The sequence below is a fragment of the Marmota monax genome, unplaced genomic scaffold (genome assembly GCF_021218885.2).
Source record: "Marmota monax isolate L192 unplaced genomic scaffold, Marmota_monax_Labrador192_F-V1.1 WCK01_AAM20220418_F8-fsc00002, whole genome shotgun sequence".
Taxonomy (NCBI): Eukaryota; Metazoa; Chordata; class Mammalia; order Rodentia; family Sciuridae; genus Marmota; species Marmota monax.
This window is the reverse complement of record NW_026693571.1, coordinates 42,470,929-42,489,226: the sequence shown is the minus strand read 5'-3', so window position 1 is coordinate 42,489,226 and position 18,298 is coordinate 42,470,929. Positions and strand designations below refer to the sequence as shown.

Sequence of the window (18,298 nt, the reverse complement as noted above, 5' to 3'; positions counted from 1 at the left end):
GAGCCTGAGGCAGGAAGATCTCAAGTTCAAAGCCAGTCTCAGCAACTTTAGCAAAGCCCTGAGCAACTTAGCAAGACCCTGTCCAAATAAAAATTAATTAATTAATTAAAAAATTGGGCTAGGGATGTGACTCAGTGGTTAAGTGCCCCTGGATTCAGTCTATACACACCTTTCCCCCCTGCCTGACCCCCCACCAAAAAAAAAAAAAAAAATCAGGGGATGGATTTCATGAAATAGATTGGGTCCACTTTACAACCAATGGCAGTACCCTTGTACCATCCAGATTTTCAGGTGTTGCTAATCTTTCTTGATCCTCACACCCATGCTATGGAAGGTGATCTTTTGCATCACATCTGTGATGATTCTGATATCAGAACTAGAGAACTCTGTGGTACACCTGAAACACCAGACCAAGAGCCTGCCAGATTCAGGAACAAGTTTCATGATCTTCCTGTCTGTGCCGTCTCTGGCAAGTCACTTAACTTCTCCGTGCACCAGAGGCTTACCTTCACCAAAACGGGGGCTGCTGGGGTAAAATGAGACAGTGTGTGAGAGCAGATGGAAGCTGCAAAGAATACCTGCCTCAGCCTAAACACGCAGCATTCAAAATATACCACCAGCACCTTCACTGCCACCATAGCTGCTATGGTTTGGGTAAGTGTCCCCAAAGGTCCATGCCCTAAAGGCTTGGTCCCAGCCCTTGGCACTACTGGGAATTGGTGGGACCTTTAAGAGAAGGGCCTAATGGAAGGTTTCAGTCACAGAGGCTGTGCTCTTGAGGGGATATTGGGACCCCAACCCCTTCCTATGCCTCTCTGGTGTCTTGACCATGAGATGAAGAGTTTCTCCAAATGAAACCACCATAATGTACTGCCTTGAAACAGGCCCAAAACCAACTGTCAACTAATCGTGAACTGAAATGTTTAAAACTGTGAGCCTGACATTTAGTAGATAAACCTTTCCTCTTTATAAGTTGATTATCTCAGGTATTTGCAACAGTGATGGAAAGATGACTATAAAACCATCTCCAGGTAATATGCACTGAATGATCACTTTCTTTTCATGGTACATTTATTCATTTACTCCTTTCCACAGACCAAGAGGTAGGTATGCTGATCCATGCAGGTTGATGATCAGGGAACCAAGGCACTGGCAAGGCGTAGCCTGCCTGAGGTTACAGGTAAGTGAATGGCAGAACGAGGGTCCACATCTACACAGTCTGGTTCCAGAACATGCCCTCTTAATCATTGTGGATCTTTCTCTGAGATGGAAGGACACTTGAGACATGCTCTCACACCAGCTGCCTTCCCTGGCCAAGGTCACTTCCTCTTGACCTCACAGAGTTGCCCTGCTCCATGGGCAGTCACATTCAATCCCTACCCATAGCCATCCACCCAGCTGATTCACTTCTCAAAGCAAAGAAGAATAAAGTCTCACTTTATTCATTTTTTGAGTTACTTTATTTCTTTCCAAGTTAATATGTGTATGCAACACAGGAATCCAACACAACATTTGGAGACACAGAAGGATATACAGTGATAATCAGTTCTCCTTCCCATCTTTGCCTTCCAGCTACCCAAGTCCTTTCCATGGAGACAAGTGGAAATTATTAGTTACCAGACAAGTACCATTACTAGTTTCTTGCATAGGATTCTAGAAATGTTCTATACAATATGTTTTTTCTAAAACAGACGTGTGGCTTGTAGCATATGAAATGACTATTTTGCAACCTGATTTTTAATTGCTAAACAATAGTTTGGCTTAGTCCATATAAGTATATATAGATTTCCCTTTATTTTTATTAATGTTAGGAGTATTATGAAATTTACTTAATCAGTCCTGCATAGATGAATATTTAATGTACTTCTTATCATCAACAATGCTACAATGTATATTTTACACACATAATGTTTCTTACATTGCAAGAATATACTTGGATGAATTCCCAAAAGCGGAACTGTTGAGTCAAAGGGTATGTGCCTTTTAACATTTTATTGAAATAGCTAAATTGCTCTCCATTGGGATTATACCAATTTATACTCCTACCTAAAATGCATGAGATCACCACTGGGCTTGACTTTATTTCTATATTCTCATAAAATAATGTCATAAAAGTGTTTTTCCTTTGCCAGTTGGTAAAAACAAAAAAACTCTCATGACATTTTAAATTTCTCTTAGTATGATTAGATTTAGGATCTTTTCATGTGTTTCAAGGACCAGATGTACATCTTTCATCTGTGAATGTTCTGTTCATAACATTTACCTATTTTTCTAATGAGTTGGGTTTTTATGGAACCATAGGAATTCTATATTAACTCTTTTTTTAAAAATAATTTTTTAGTTGTAGATGGACACAATATCTTTATTTTATTTATTTTTATGTGATGCTGAGATCACACCCAGTGCTTTAAGCACTCTACTACTGAGCCACAACCCCAGCCCCAGGAGACATTAAATCTTTGCCTATAAGTTGTAAGTATTTTTCTCCAGTTTCTTATTGTTTATCACTGCAGCAATATTAGATTTGTAAATAGTACCGTTTTTCAGGTTTTTGCTTTTCTATCTTCTAGTTTTATTTTATACTTGCAAAGGTTTTTTATATTTAGCATTAAAAATACATTTTTAATACTTCTATGGTTGTTTTTTCAAAGTTTATCTTAAAGTGCAAGAATTTATTTTTGTGTATAATAAGAGTTTGGATTAAACATTCTCATTTCAGATGATTACATAGTTGTCACAATACTTTTTATTGATTAATCTATTCTTGCCTCACTGATTTTAAATGCTGGCTTTCTTACATACAAAAATTCCCATATTATCTGGATCTATTTCTTTCTGTTAATCTTAAACATATATCAAAGACCATTTTAATTACTATAGCTGTGTAATATATTTCCCTGTCTGGTAAGGCTATTCCCTGCATTGTTTATCTTTTCCAGAATTTTCCTGGTTGTTCTTTAGAAATTTAAAATCCTCAATTGGTGTTTTGCTTAGGAAATTAATTATTAAATTAGTTCAGGGCAAACATATCTTTACAATGTTGATTCTTCCTATCTATGAACATTGTACTCTTTTGCTTTTGGTTTTAGTCTTTTACCCTCTCCCCCTGATTTGGTGAGCTTCTATAACATTTTAAAGTTTTTCCTTCTTATAGGTCACCCTTGGAGTTAGGAATGTGTTACTATCTGTTTAATGTTATCATGTATAGGTCTTATTTCTAAATAGACATGGCAATAAAAACTATTGGCTGTGGTGTTTTACTAAAGAAGTTATTCCTTTTTATGTTTTTGTGTTTGTTAAACACCTACTTCTTGAAATAATTTCATGCTCAAAAAATTCGACAGGATTATGCTTCACAATGTGTCTCCTTTTAATTCGGTCCTAAAATGTCTTGGCATGAAAATAGAACTTATTAGATTTTTAGAAAACCTTTGCTCCATGTTAGCTCCATCTTCAACTTTGGGAGTACCCAGATCCTAGTGGTGTTATATTACATGTTAACAACTTTCATAAAACTAAAATCACAAGACTTACCTCCTAGGTTCATCCCAGCTTGAAGACATTTCTGAAGCCTGCAGGCAGGACAGTTCTTTCGTCGAATCTTGTCAATGATGCAGTCATTCCTTCCAGCACATAAATAGTTGTGTTGCCCTGATTTAATAATAGAAAGCAATGGTTAGAATAAAAACTATGACTAGTATAAAATACTGATGTGTGGCATCAGAATGTGAAATTTCCCTTTTCCTACCTTGAAATCTCTTCATGAAAACAGTAGAAGGCAAATATGATTTATGGATAACATGGTCAGCTTAATGCCACCGAGATTTTGGTACACACGTGATGATACTACATGTACTTCCAGGAAGGCTTTGTGCAAGAGCAGCCTTCCCCCACTGGCTGAATTTTACTGATGGAGTCAGGCAATGTGCAATTTCCCTCAGACATCACACCCACACTGATCCCAAAGCCCTGGCCCTACCACAGCTCTTTAAGCTAAGATGCTTGACCACCACTGACACACTCGATCTCACTGGGAAGACTTTTAAATTACACCATGGAAATATTTAACTCTTTCATTCTGTAAACCAGCTGGAAACGGAATGTGAATCAGATATAGGTGCAGCATAGGCTTGAAGGGTGGCATCTACTGGCAAAATATGAAACTGTAACTAGCTCTATGATTCATTAATTTTTTCAAAATATTTACTTTATTGGAAGTCCTGGAGATTCAACAATGAACAAGATAGACAAAGGCCTCTGCTGTGGTTAACTTCCATCAACTTGGGGGAGACAGACAATAGACAAATTAATAAGAGAAAATGTCTACAAAAGGGTAGACAGTAGCCAGGTGTGGCGGTGCACTCCTGTAATCCCAGCAGCTCGGGAGGTTGAGGCAGGAGTATCTCAAGTTCAAAGTCAGCCTCAGCAACTTAGCGAGGCCCTAAGCAACTCAGTGAGATCCTGTTTCTTATAAAACATGAAAAAAGGGCTGGGCATATGACTCAGTGGTTAAGTGCCCCTGGGTTCAATCCCTGGTACCAAAAAAAAAAAATAGTTGTAATTATACATAACATTAGGATTCATTTACATATAATTATAAAGGCATGGAATATAATTTTCTCTGATTCAGTCCCTAATACTTCCCCTCTCCCTCCCTCCCCCTGTTCCTTTCCTTTTATTGATCTTTCTGCTATTCACTTATAGTTTTTTTAAAAATTATTGCCTTGTGGATATACACAATGGTGTGACATTCACTGTGGTGTACTCGTGTATGCACATAGGAAAAGGAGAGTTAGGTCAGATTCACTCCACTGTTCTTCACTCATCCTGTCCCTCCCACCTCAATCCCCTTTCTCTGCTTCACTGATCTTCCTTCCATTTTGGTGGAATTCCTCCCGTCCCTCCCCCACCTCTTTTCTTTTTTCCTTCCATATTTTGGACTAGCTTTTGCATATCAGAGAAAATATCTGACCTTTGACTTTCTGGCTCTGGTTTATTTCACTTATCATTATAGTCTCCAGTTCCCTCCACTTATCAGCCACTGCCACAATTTCATAGTTCTTTATGGCTGAGTAATACTCCATTGTGTGTGTGTGTGTGTGTGTGTGTGTGTGTGTGCTGACAGACCAGAGGAAAACTGTCGTGAAGGAGGCAGTGAGATTTTGGGGCTGAACAATTAGAAAAATGAAACTTCCATATATTCAAATGGGGAAAACGAGGGGGGGGGGGTTGTGGTTAATGGGAAAAGACCCCAGGTGGGACGGGACCAGTCTGGGATGCCTGCTGGGCATCCACGTGGAGGCCTCAGCTGCGAGGAGCACAGGTCTGGAGTTAGGAAGAGATCTGGGCTGGAAACGCAGTAGCCTATGGTCATTCTCAAGTCTTGAGAAGGGGTGAGACTGGACAGTGAGTGAAGTGCAGAGGACACAGCAAAGAAGTCTGAGGACCGAGTCACAGGTCACCGAAAATGGGCAGACCAGAGACAGAATCTCACTGATTACTGTAACAGCCAACAAGGTAGAGCCTTCTCTTCATCCCGGTACCCACGGTTGAGAATTTCTAGTTCCAGTAAATATCCACTAAAAATAATGTGTACTGCTCAATGTAATTAAGATGAATTTCATCTAGAGCACATGACATTAGTGTGAATCTTTGTAATGATAATAACCATAAAACAACAGTAATAGGATGGAAAATCTATCAAAGTGAAGAAACTAAACCCCACCATTACAATAACCTAATGTATTTTTAAAAAACGGACGATTCTTAATGAATCTAAGTAGGTGTAGATAATTTCACAAAGGCAATCCATATCCATATGAAGACAGTAACCGATTAACATAATATTTCATGATACATGATATCTTACAGCAGAGGCTCATACTTTTAAAATAAAGATCTGAAGTCCTACTAGAGTGTTATCTTACTTATTAGGCTGTAGAACGAATCTATAACACAGATGGGCCCTCTGTGATTCCGGCTATCATTCACAAGAAGAAACCCACACTGAAATTGATAGTGACTTCCCCAAATGATAGAGCTAAAGCAGAATTCAAAGTCTGATAATATTGCTCTACCTTAATGCCAGCGAGTTTTCTAAAGAATAGATTGCAATATAATTGACTAGCAGTCTAATAGGAGGCTGAGAGTGCTCTTTGGGGAAAATAACCAAAGGAACATTCTCTGGGCCAAGCACATGGAATTTCCACCGGCACCCAGCATTTCACATGCTTTTTGCATAGTATAAGACTGAATGCCAAGCCCCAGACTTCATCCATAGCTCACAATGAACTGAATAAACTTTGCAGGCCAAAGAAACAGCTAAATGTAATTTTAATTTATTTCAATTCACCAAGTATCTAAGGGGAGCCTCTTGTGTGTGGAAGGCCACAAAACAACCGCATAGTGGGTTGGTCTGATGCAAGGAAAGAGCCTTCCTAATGCTGTGAACTGGCAATAAATAGAAGTCCTTCACAGTGTAGATGTGCAAGAATGTGTGAGGAATAGAAACACTGGAAGAACGTACACTCTAGAAGGTTCTTCTCCAGGTATTCAAAAGCAGAGACTTCTAGAAACTGGGCTTGTTCTGTAAGCATTGTTTTTATGAATACCCCTTAAAACTCCATGTTACTGTAACAACTGCAGGTCAACCTCCTTCCAAATATTTCATCTTCATACAGCATAGGATTGAAAGAAAACCATCGCAGATATGTCAAAATAAACTTCAGACAATTCTGTCATTTATATTTTTAGTTGTATAAATATTAATTATTTAAGTAGTATTGACACAAAGGTATAGTGTTGTGTCCTGCTCCTTAATGCACATTAAAATAACAACAGGTAACAAAAGTAAGACGGCATCTAGACGAATTTCTATCACGTCCTCTTTAAACACTGCACTCTCCTGGTGTTACGACGGCTAATCCAGAGTAAGTTCCATCTAAGGCTCTGTGGGGTAAACGGTTTTCTACTAAAATACTAACTGGGACAGACAACCAGAATGCCGGGCACTAGACAGTGGTGGCCTTGAGTGACAAGTGAAGGAACTGAGATTTCCATCAGCAGGCATTGGGGTGTCACTGGGGATTCCAGAGCCGTGTTTTAGAAATATTAAGCTTAAGGTTATGTAGCAGGCAGGCAGGATGGAAGGCAGGGATATTACGAAACGTCCACACCACAGTTCTCAGAGATGGGCTCCATGCAAGCTAGGGGCGGTTTGTCCGAGTATGCAGACTCGGGAACAATCTCGGCTTAAATAGAAATCTAGGGGGTCAGGCAGAAAAGATTTATTTCACATTGAAGTTACGTCCAGTGTGAGCGGAATTCTAGAAATGTCAGATAAACCTCCCACAGATAGTCATAAACTGTCTAGCAAAGGAGTGGGGTGAAAGGCTTGAGGGCTTCCGGGAGGGACCAAGAGCAGACAGAAGCTGGAGGAAAACCAAATCCTGAAAAGATAATCACTCTGGACAGGGTGCCTGCTGGAACAGCAGCTCCCTGAGTGTCTGGTTCTTCCTGCAGTCAGTGTCCAGTGGCAGGAAGCCAAGCAAAAGGCCTCGTCTAACTGGCCTAAGAAGGTAGAGAACAGACTTTGGGACTGGCACAACAGAGAGAAATGGGGGAAATAAAATGTATACATTAACTGCCCTGAAACTGCTGGAAGACTTCAGAAATGATCACAAGACCCCAAAGGGTTCAGGGGGAAAATAACAACTTAAGGTTAAGAAAGATAAGCAGATACTTAAGGGGTTGTGCCCCACGGATGGGCAGTTTAAATACCAGTAGATTAAGAAGATTCAATAAAAACTTCAGGTTTTCCATTGAAATTCTAGAAGGTTCATGCCCTTGGAGGAAATGCTGTATCCCATGAGTAAGGCAAAACAGACTTATTAAAACAAACAAACAAAAAAACAAACATAAAGCTCGGGATTTAACTGAATTCAGGATTTAATTGACTACTAGATCAAAACTCAATATCCCTCAGAGAAATATAATTCAGAGTCTCTAGAATGTCCAAACTTCAATAATTCTCAGAAATATACAAAAACAGTGGGGTGTAGAGGCACAAGCTTGTGATCCTAGAGGCTTAGGAGGCTGAGGCAGGACGATCACAAGTTCAAGTTCCAAGGCCTACGTAACTTAGTGAGACTCTTGTCTAAAAATGAAAAAAAGTGGGGAGGCTTGAATGTGGCTCTGTAGTTAAGTGCCCCTGGGTTCAACTGCTGGTACCAAAAATAAATAAATAAATAAAAATTTTAAAAATGCACACACACACACACAAACACATAAACATACACACAAACAGAAAAATGTGAACCCAGGTCAATAGTAAAATTAATCAAAGAACATTAATAGAAACAGATTCCCATGTAACCTAGATTGAAATTATCAGATAAGGATTTTAAAATTAGTGTTAAAATATATAAAAAAACGATGACTAAAGGGGGTAAAGAAATGAGTTAGTGATTTGTGAACTGTAGAAAATAATATCAACATACATAGATAAATGGAAAAGCACAGTATCTAGAATAAAATGTGCATTGGTTAGAATTAACATACCAAACACTTAACATGAACGGATCAATGAAGTTAAATAAATGGAAATGGAAATCAGCCAAACTGAAACACAAAGAGGAAAAATGTGAAAAATAAATGACTGAGGCATCAGTGGTCTTTGGGACAACATTAGCAATTTAATATATGTGCCATTAGAATTCCAGGAGGAGAAAAGAGAGAGAATAGGTCAGCATTACTACTTTAATTTTTAAAATTGTCAAAAGACAAATATAAATAAATTACAGAGGTAAAAAATAGCTAAATTTCTTAAATATAAGTATAAAGAGACAGTCTTAAAAACAGCCTGAGGTAGAAGGAGAATAACCTTGTACAAAGAGAAACAAAAGTAACAGTAATAAGCAATGTTTTATCAAAACAATGAGGCCAGAAGGAACAAATGCAAATATCTTTATATACTGACAACCCAGAATTCTACAACTACTCAAGATATTTCTCAAAATGAAAGTAAAGTTTTTATTTTACCTTCTTATTTATTTTACCTTTCTTATTTATCAATTTTTTGATAAATCAGAGTTAAGACAATTTGTTACTAGCAGACTACGTTACAAGAAATGACAGAAGTTCTTCATGCTTAAGTAAAATGATACTGAATAGAAATTCTGATTAACAGAAAAGAAAAGTGAGAATTTAAGATGGTAACTATATGGGAAGATTTTTAGAAATCTTCTTTTTTAAATTCCTTAAGAAGTCAAATAACTGTTCCATATAAAGACAACAAATACTCATTACGGGGCATATTTCATATATATAATGAAATTCTACTGCTGCAAGTTTGTTACATTAAATCTGAAATGGTATGAACTAACTGAGGGTAGAACATGAAAAGTGAACAGTATATTCTGTGATCTCTAGAGCAATTTTTCAACCTATGCTTCTGGAACCAGTTGTATCAGAATCTCCTAAGAACTTATGAGAAATGTAAATTCACAGTCCCCCCTCCAAACCTATTAACTCAGAACATTCTGTTTTATATAACCATAAATCTAATGCATATTAATGTTTGGAAAACACGGCCATGAAGCAACCCCTAGAAAGATGGTAACAGAAAATGTAGCTCAAGAGAAAACAGATGTATAAAATGAAATACTGAAAAATACCCAACCCCAAGAAGACATAAAAGAAAAACTAGATGAACAAATAACAGAAAGAACAAAATGGAAACAAATAGCCAAGTAAAAGATAAAAGCCCAAGTATAGCAATAATTCCATTAAATATAAATGGTCTAAACCCTTAAAAGTCAAAGATGGTAGATTAGATTTAAAAAGCAAGACCCAAGGATACGTTAAGATACATTATAAGTAAAAAAGCACAGATGGGTTACAAGTTAAAGGATGAAAATATACACACAATGCAAACATGAGAGCTGATGTGATTATATTAAAAAATTAGAGAAGGAAGACTTTAAAAATAATGCCCAAAAAAAGAATGTCATTTTATACTGATCAGATTGAGATATAACAATCCCAAACATGTAGGCATCCAAAGACACCAGGCGAAAAATTGACAGAAATGACAGCAGAAAGATAAACCCAAAATCAAAACTGGAAAATTTAAAACTTCTCTCTCAGCAATCAAAGAATAATAGCAATATTAAAAAAAAATCAGAAAAGAAACAGTAGATCTGAACAATATTATCAAACAATTGGACCTTATCAGCATTTAGGTCACATAATTGCATAATATACATTTTTTTCCAAGTGCATATGAATCTCTGAGACAGAACGTACCTTGAACTGTGAAGCAATCTCAAATTTTAAAAGGACTGAAACACATAATATTTTTTGATCACAAGGGAATTCAGTTAGAAATCTGAATTTAGGTAACAAATGGTACCTAAATGAGCCTCTCATATTGGAAAATTAAGGAATAGGTCTCTAAATAATCCATGGGTCAAAGAAAAAAATCACAACAGAAATGACTATTTCAAATGAAATGACGATGACAATTCAACACATTAAATCTGTGAGATACAGTTCAAATAGTACTTAGAGAATAATTTTTAACCTTACATGTTTATATTAGAAAAGAAAATTCAAAATTAATGATCTAAGATTCTACATTGAGGAGTAGGGTGAGTGAAGGAGAGAAAGAAAATAAACCCAAAGTAAGCAATTCATGAAATAATAAAGAGTAAAAACAAATGATAAAGTAAAAGACAAGCAATGGATGAAAATCAGAATAGTTGGTTCTTTGTAAAGACGAACAAATCAGGCAACTGCAGACAAGCTGGGAATTCTGCTCCATAGCTTCTCATTCCAGGCCCCAGGATGATAGAGCAGCCACCATAGTGAACACTGTCAGCGTCCTGGTGAGTGTCTGTTGAATATGACTTAGGAAATCTAAGAGTCCAGCCAAGAACAGTTCAATCATCACTGAGATCCAGTGCAATGATCCCACCCAACCACAAGGGGGCCAGGAATGGGAATCTTACCTCAGGAAGGAGCAACAAAGACCAGCAAATACTTGGGGAACCTCACTGAATCCAGAGTGATGTGGAATGAGGAGCATGAAATTCAGTCTCCTATTAAGAGTTCCCCTCAAAAGCAGAAGCCTCTTACATTACTGTTGGAGTATTCTGACATATTAATTTTAACAGATGAAGTTGAGGGCTATTTGCATTATTAGCTGACATTTTTGAAACATGAAGAAGCTACCAGTCTCTAAAATGCTTCTGGAAAAAAAACAACCAGCACCACCAACAGTGGAATATTTAACGATAACTATAATCCAGGGACCACCTCCCCACACTTAAAAACCTACAATCGGTTATATACATACTGATACACTAATACACATACACACTCAAGAATCTCTATAAAAATTGGAAAACGAATTAAAAGCTTACAGGGGAAATGCAAATGGCCCACAATTTTCAAATAGATTGTAATTATTTCTCCTCATACTAATACAAAGAAAGTTTTAGCTCACTGGTAGCAGGCACTGTATTAGATACTCCAAAGGAAAAAAATATATATATACCTTTCTACAATATTTAGAGAAAAAAAATAGCCTGGAATAAATTGGATGTGATTTGACCTTTCCAAAATATTCCCATAATAAACTTTCCTATACAGTCTGCTGAGAACCTATCCAAGGCACTGTGGTATTCCAAGAAGATAAGCACTACTGAGGATTACTCTATAAAGTAGAGATGGCACAAACAGCATACTGCCCGGGACACAATTGATCCTGAATGACTGCTCAGAGAATGAATGAATGCATGAGTCCTGCACCAATCAATTAAGATACACTACAACATGCATAATTTACATATATATACAGTAGGTCATGAGCCGCACGAACTCCCACTAATGCATGTTCACCAGAGGCCACCGGCTTCTAAGTAACTGGCTTACTAAAGATCCGCATGTTCAAATCACGTTGCCCCATCTCCAGCATTCTAACCTCTGGAATCCCTCTTCACACATATCACATTAATAAAAAGAGCTCTGAGGATCTGCAAGGAAGTAGGCGACGGTTCTATGAAAAGCAGGAACAGCTTAACCCTTCTCAAGCTGAGATTCTGCGCCTTTTTGGTGTCTTGGGTCCTAAATCCTTCCCCCACTACAGTCCACATCGTTCCCTACTGAAGCTGGTGAGGTGCTGACACTGTAGCTGTTACTGTCATCCGGATTTAAAAGCATCTTGTTTTAAGAATGCAAAGGTCTTCTATGGTTCGGGGAACTTGAACCACTCATCCACCTGTGTGCATAGCTTCTTGTATTTCCATCTGAGGCTGTGGCAGGGTTTTGGAAAGAAGTCATTCTAGAAAACAGGAAGCTCCTAGAGCCCGAATAAATACAAATGGAGTACCAAGACACTTAGGTCAATAGTACATGGGCAATACCAAGTCACAGACTTATAGGAAACCCAAGCACTTGTAGGTACTTAAGGAAAACGCCCTAGAGACTCAAAGACCAAAACAGTGTTCAGTGCAAAACTAAAAGATAAATCTAAGATAACTGATTTTTTTTGTTCTACTGCTGTAAACTCTGATACTGCTCTTAATTACAGAACAATTATTAAGTGTTTGAAAGTGAACTACGTTATTTTAAAAAGTTCCGGAAGGCAACAAAACTCATCTTTAAATTGTTTTTGATTACTCTGAAATCAAGAACCAACTTTCCGTGCAACATGAGCAGGCCCCAAATGAAAAAATGCAGATGGGGTGACATGTGGGCCTTCAAGCACAGATAACACAGGGACACAGAAGTGGAAATCAGAGGCAGGGGCAGAAGGCAGTGGGAAGGGGGCCTCAGCTTTGTAACCAGAACCACGTGGGCTCTGATCCCCAGCTCTGTCCCTGGGAGCTCTCGCTCTCAGCCAGGGTGCTAATGTTTCTGAGTCTTGGTTTCCCAGCCTATAAAACTCATGTCTACTTTGTCAGATGTCACATGGAATCAAATGAATTCAAACATAAAACAAGAATCACAAAGCCTGGCTTGATTTAAGAACTCAAAAATACAAAATGGTGGTAGTGACGTCCTCACCCATCTTCTATTAAAATAAATCGGGTAAGAAAATTCAAAGAAAAAATATGGTCAACTCTTAATTGAATGTAAGTGAGCCAGAACTTCCTGTAGGAGCAGAACATGGCACTGAGTGAGGAAGACCTCGAGACCAAAAAGGCCCATTGAGACAAGGCAAATACTATTCACTTTGGATCTCATCTTTAAGACTTAACTTTCTCTGAAAGCTGGCAACGAAGTGAGAGTGTTGAGAAAGATCCCTCGAGTAAACACGGGACAAAAATTTGACACTCTCCAATCTGTCTGTGGCTCAGCTAAGAAATCGAGACTAAGGTCCAAGACTAGAAGTGTGGTATAAGATTCTGAAAAGTGATACGTTCCTCGTATTGTTGATCTTGAGATCCCATTTTCCAGTATTATTAAAATTAAACCTGAAAAGTTAGAAGGCAAACATGTTCAGGAGACTAATTTCTTTGAGGGAATCCCAGCACATGAGAAGGTACAGTAACAGATATTCACAGACAAGCAGGTTGAGGACCAAGGTTGTGGAGAAGAAGAAAAAGAGGTTCTGGGATTTAAAGTATGTTTCCAGACAATGATTTTACTCCATTCAACAAAGTTATTAATTTTTTTTTTTTTTTTTTGCAGTTTTGGGGATTGTACACAGCAGGACTTGATGCAATGCTAGGTTGGTGCTCAACCACTGAGCTATACCCCCAGTCCACACAAAGATTTTTAAGCAGGGCATAGGAGGCAAATGTAATCCATTACCTCCAAGACCTTATATTCTAAGGGGTAGGGTGAGATTGGAGAAATTGAGACAATTAAAATAAACCATGTGGTACTGATGTGGTATGACTTTAAAGAGGGAAGTGATTCATCTGAGTTGGGGGTGAGGAAGCCTTTACACAGAAAGGAAACATCTGAGGTAGGCCTTAAAGAGTGTTTTAAATTTGAATAACAGAGAGGACAGGTGTAGAGCATCCATCCCAAAGGACTGGCCCAGGGAGAGGTGGAACCCCAGTTAAATATGCAGGAGTACCTAGGAGTGAGCAGTTACCTACACGATGTGGTACCTGGAGGGTGTGCAGAGGCTTCTAAAGCTTCACATATGAAGCCCTTTCCTCGGTGTTCTGATCCGGAGTGTCCCCCAAAGGCCCGTGTAATAAAGGCTTGGTCCCCAGTCTGTGGTGCTATTAAGTGGAACCTTTAAGAGGTGGGGCATAGGGGGAGGTCCTTGAAGGGGATACTGGGACACTGGAACCTCCCTCTCTTTCTCTTTGCTTCCTGGACATCACCCTGAACAGAACTTTGACGTGGGCTCCCACCATGATGCACTGTACTTCCACAGGCCCAAAGCAACAGGGTCAAGTGGCCATGAACTGAAACCTCTGTAACCATGAGACAAAATAAACGTTTCCCTCTTTAATTTGATTTATCTCAAGCATTTTGTCACAGGAATGGAAAGCTGACTAATACACTCCTAAGGGTTTCAGACCTTTATGTTCACCTATTCATTAAATGTCTTGAACTGAATATCTTGAAACTCTCCAGTTCCCTATGTTCACAATCCAAATTCAATAACCTTACCCCCTTTCAGCCCCCCTATATTCCCAATTTTAAATCTGCAGTCAGTTATTTGGGAAACCTCAGGACCACCTTTGATTTATACCCCCAATCCTCCAATCCTCTATGTTCATTTGGTCACAACATCCCAATGATTCTCTCTCCTGAGTTTTTCTTGAATCCTATTATGTCATCCAGCACTTTCTCTCTTCATTTCAGGTTCTTTTAGGTAAAAATCTGAACTGTGGAGGGTGAAGCCTTGCTTTATTTGCACGACTTCAGACTAGTTACTTACCCTGCTGTGCCTCAGTTTCCTGATGTTGTTATATGGGAATTATAAATGTACCCTTATGAATTATCGAAAGGACTAATTACACAAAGCAATTGAAAGAGCTGGTGGCATACAGTAAGGATTCAATATTACCATCATGCATTCCTGTATATTACCATATTATCATTATTATTACAATGTAAACACTCTATGGGCCTTTACTATGTTATTCCTTCTAAGTCTTAAACTTTTTTTAAAATTAACTCTTACATAGTCTTCATTAAAAGACAAACAAACAAAAACCAAAACAAACAAAAAAAAGCTCCTCTGGTTGAAATGAACTCAAGGAATGTTCCTGGTGCTGGCTTTTGTGGGTACCTGGCTGTGGCTCAGGAGGCACTCTACTGGAGACCTGGCCTCCACAGAGGTTTATCCATCAATCTTACAGTCTAAGCAGAGATCTTCTGAACCACAAATCTGACTGTGTCATCTTTCTGTTTAAAGGCCTTCTGGGACCTTAGCATCATGTTCAACATTGCAATGAGCCACTGATGCATGTGGTGGGGAGAAAGTTAGGGCATGGCTCAAAGACATGCTTACCCAAACTTATGACCATTTCAGAAGAAGTAACTGCAGTTTGGATCAGAGGCATATGATCCAATACTTTTGGATTACTTGTATTGGTGCTTTTAGTTTGGTGTTTTGTTGTTACTATTACTACATTTGTGGCCTTAGTTGAAGAAACTCAGATCCCTGGTCCTTGGTGTATCTGTATCTCTACTGACATGTGCAGACATAGGTTGGTCCTGACTGAATACAAACACCTCTCTCAACTCCATCAATGCTCCTCTCCCTGCATCTGGAAAAACTCTCTCCTCTTCATAAGCATGGCTGACAATCAGTGTAGTGTGCTTCTATCAAGGAAGTCACTGAAGTCCTCGGGAAAATTAAATATGAAAAGCATCAGGTTCTGGGGGCTTTAAAACCTTGGTGAACACCTACAAACACTCTCAAGAATCTTAAGGAAGAGTTCACAGAGGAGGTATTTGAACTCGATCTTATGAACAGCCATTTAACCAGGCCAGGGATTAAAGGGATTACAGACTGAACTGAATGCTCCAAATTCTATGATTTTGTTTGTTTATTTATTTACTTTTAAACACATTGCCCTTTACACATGGGAGCCTAGTTGCAGACAGTAAGGATACACTGAACCCCATCACCGGTCCCTGCTGTTGGCCTGATTCTTGCTGAGCTCCCCAAGGAAACAGTGCTGGGATCTCACACTGAGTCCAAAGATGGGAAAATTTGTGCCCTAGTCTTGATGTTTCCTTCCAGGGAAGGAAGCTTTAAGGTGCCACACCTCAGGCCTCTCTCTCCCCTCTCTGCTTGCTTTGCTTACCCCAGCACTGTCTTCTCCTTGGGGGAGAACTCCCTCAGGGAGCAGGGAGATGCTCAACCTCTGGGGAACCCTCAGCCTCAGCTGGCCCAACCTGATCCAGCTGTGCCAGGGCCTATGCTTGGGACTCAGGCTGCAGGTCTTTTTCGCTCTTACCACCAAGTCCCAGCCTTTGACTTATTTACCCAAAAAAGGCTGATATTTTATCTTCCTCCAGCCACTCCTTTGTTTTTTCAATCTGTTCAGAATCCGGGTGGAGAAATACAGCACTAGTTAATAGGTCCCTTAAGGATTAGGAGACAGAACAATACCAGAGTCTCTAAGATGCAGATCTCAACAGCAGAGGCACATACAACAGAGAGTTCCTGAGCAGGAATCCTGCAGCAAGGGTCCTAAGGTTCCTCCTCAGCCCACTTCATACTTATCTTGATTCTTAATTCCCCAGATGTCCACATTAAAAGGCAGGGACCCCAAAGAAAATGGCCACTGGAAATCCAAATGGTGGGGTACCAACCTGGCAACTGAGACATATTTTAAAGTCCATTTGTTGCTGCTTGGTTTTCCTTTCAAAAATCAGTCTTATCCGAAATTCCGCCACTGGATTTTCTTTTTGTACAACATTATTTTATGCTAACCTTGCTAAATGAAATAGAATTTTCTTTTTCACACCTTGAAGCTATAAGAAAATTTAATTAAAAGGGACAGTAATTTATAAAATAGTTTAATATTTATGACTAGATGAATGATATATTGCTTACTAATTTGTTATGTGCCCAAAGTCAGCAAGTCTGAGGGTTTGGTTGATGGTGCTGTTCATTAAAACATGAGAACTAAGTGCTGTAGCAAGATAACCAAACTTGTTCAGAATAGCTCTTCACTTAAATACTGCTAGATACTCTGCGATAACCAGACCTCACATGCAATGTAAATTTCCTTTTTAAGTCATTTTCAACATCTTAAAGGCAATTTCACCAACTCCAAAATCCCTCTTAAGATTAACTTTTTGATTAAATCTCATTTTCATGTTTAAAGGTCCATTTGTCGGCCAGCTGGAGGATTTTCTTTCTTTTTTCTTTTCTTTCATTCTTTCTTTCTTTTTTCTTTTCTTTTTTTTAAAGCAGTTGACAACTGCCCAGCAACAGCAGCCTGTGTTTGCAGTCACTATTTTGGGCTACATCACATGTCACTTACATAACCTTGTTTAACTGCTCTTGAACTGGTTCAAACAACCTGGGAAACAGATCAGGGCAGTCTGGCAAATTCCCGCATTGCAGATTCTGATGGGCGAGTTCCCATCCCCCACCCCTATCTTATAGTGTTGCACAGTGAGTACCAGGGTGTCCAAGGAGAACTGGTTATTCATTGTTAGAGCCAACTAAAACATTTGATAATTAACTTCCTCTGCTCAGTTAAAACCAGTCCGGTCTGCCCACAATAAACCAATGAACAATGATCTCCTGCTGCTGAGGTTTATGAGTGAGCCTGGATTAACATGCTTTCAAATGCCAGCAGGCGAAAAGAATCAACTGGAGTATAGCTTGCCTTTGCCACCTTCAAACACCCATCTTTTCAAGTGATGTTTTTAGGATACTAAGATTTTAATTTAGAAATCAGATTGGACTTATTTATCCCCCCCCCCCACGGTGTTTCAGAAGTTTTTTCCAGGAGAGGTAAGCACGAAATTCCTAGATAAACATTTTTTTTCTTGGAGTGAAACGTATTTGTTGGTCATTACTAAAAAAATTATGTATCTATACATATCTATACATTATATATCCATACCCACACGTACATGTGTATATCTGCTCATAGTCAGTCATGACTTAAATTTTAAGCATATTTTAGTAAAAGATAATCAAAGGAAATACATATAAAAATCCCAGTGCTATAAGATTCGAACACGGAGAAACATTTCTTATGATATGCAATAAGACAAGTAAATTAGCAGCATGGAACAAGAAACCTTTTTTTCGGGGGAGTGTGACTTACGTGTTACACACGTTTAGTACTAGGAA

The 18,298-nt window shown here is 38.7% G+C and overlaps 1 protein-coding gene across 2 annotated transcripts in view; it reads right to left on the bottom strand.

The window, feature by feature from the left end:
- Nr3c2 (nuclear receptor subfamily 3 group C member 2) overlaps window positions 1-18,298 on the bottom strand; it is a 322,521-nt gene that overhangs the window by 91,492 nt on the left and 212,731 nt on the right. For both annotated transcript variants that reach the window (XM_058583936.1, XM_046458919.2), the window contains exon 4: window positions 3,535-3,651. In XM_058583936.1, the coding sequence (XP_058439919.1) occupies window positions 3,535-3,651 (117 nt within the window). The remainder of the gene's footprint in view (window positions 1-3,534; window positions 3,652-18,298) is intronic.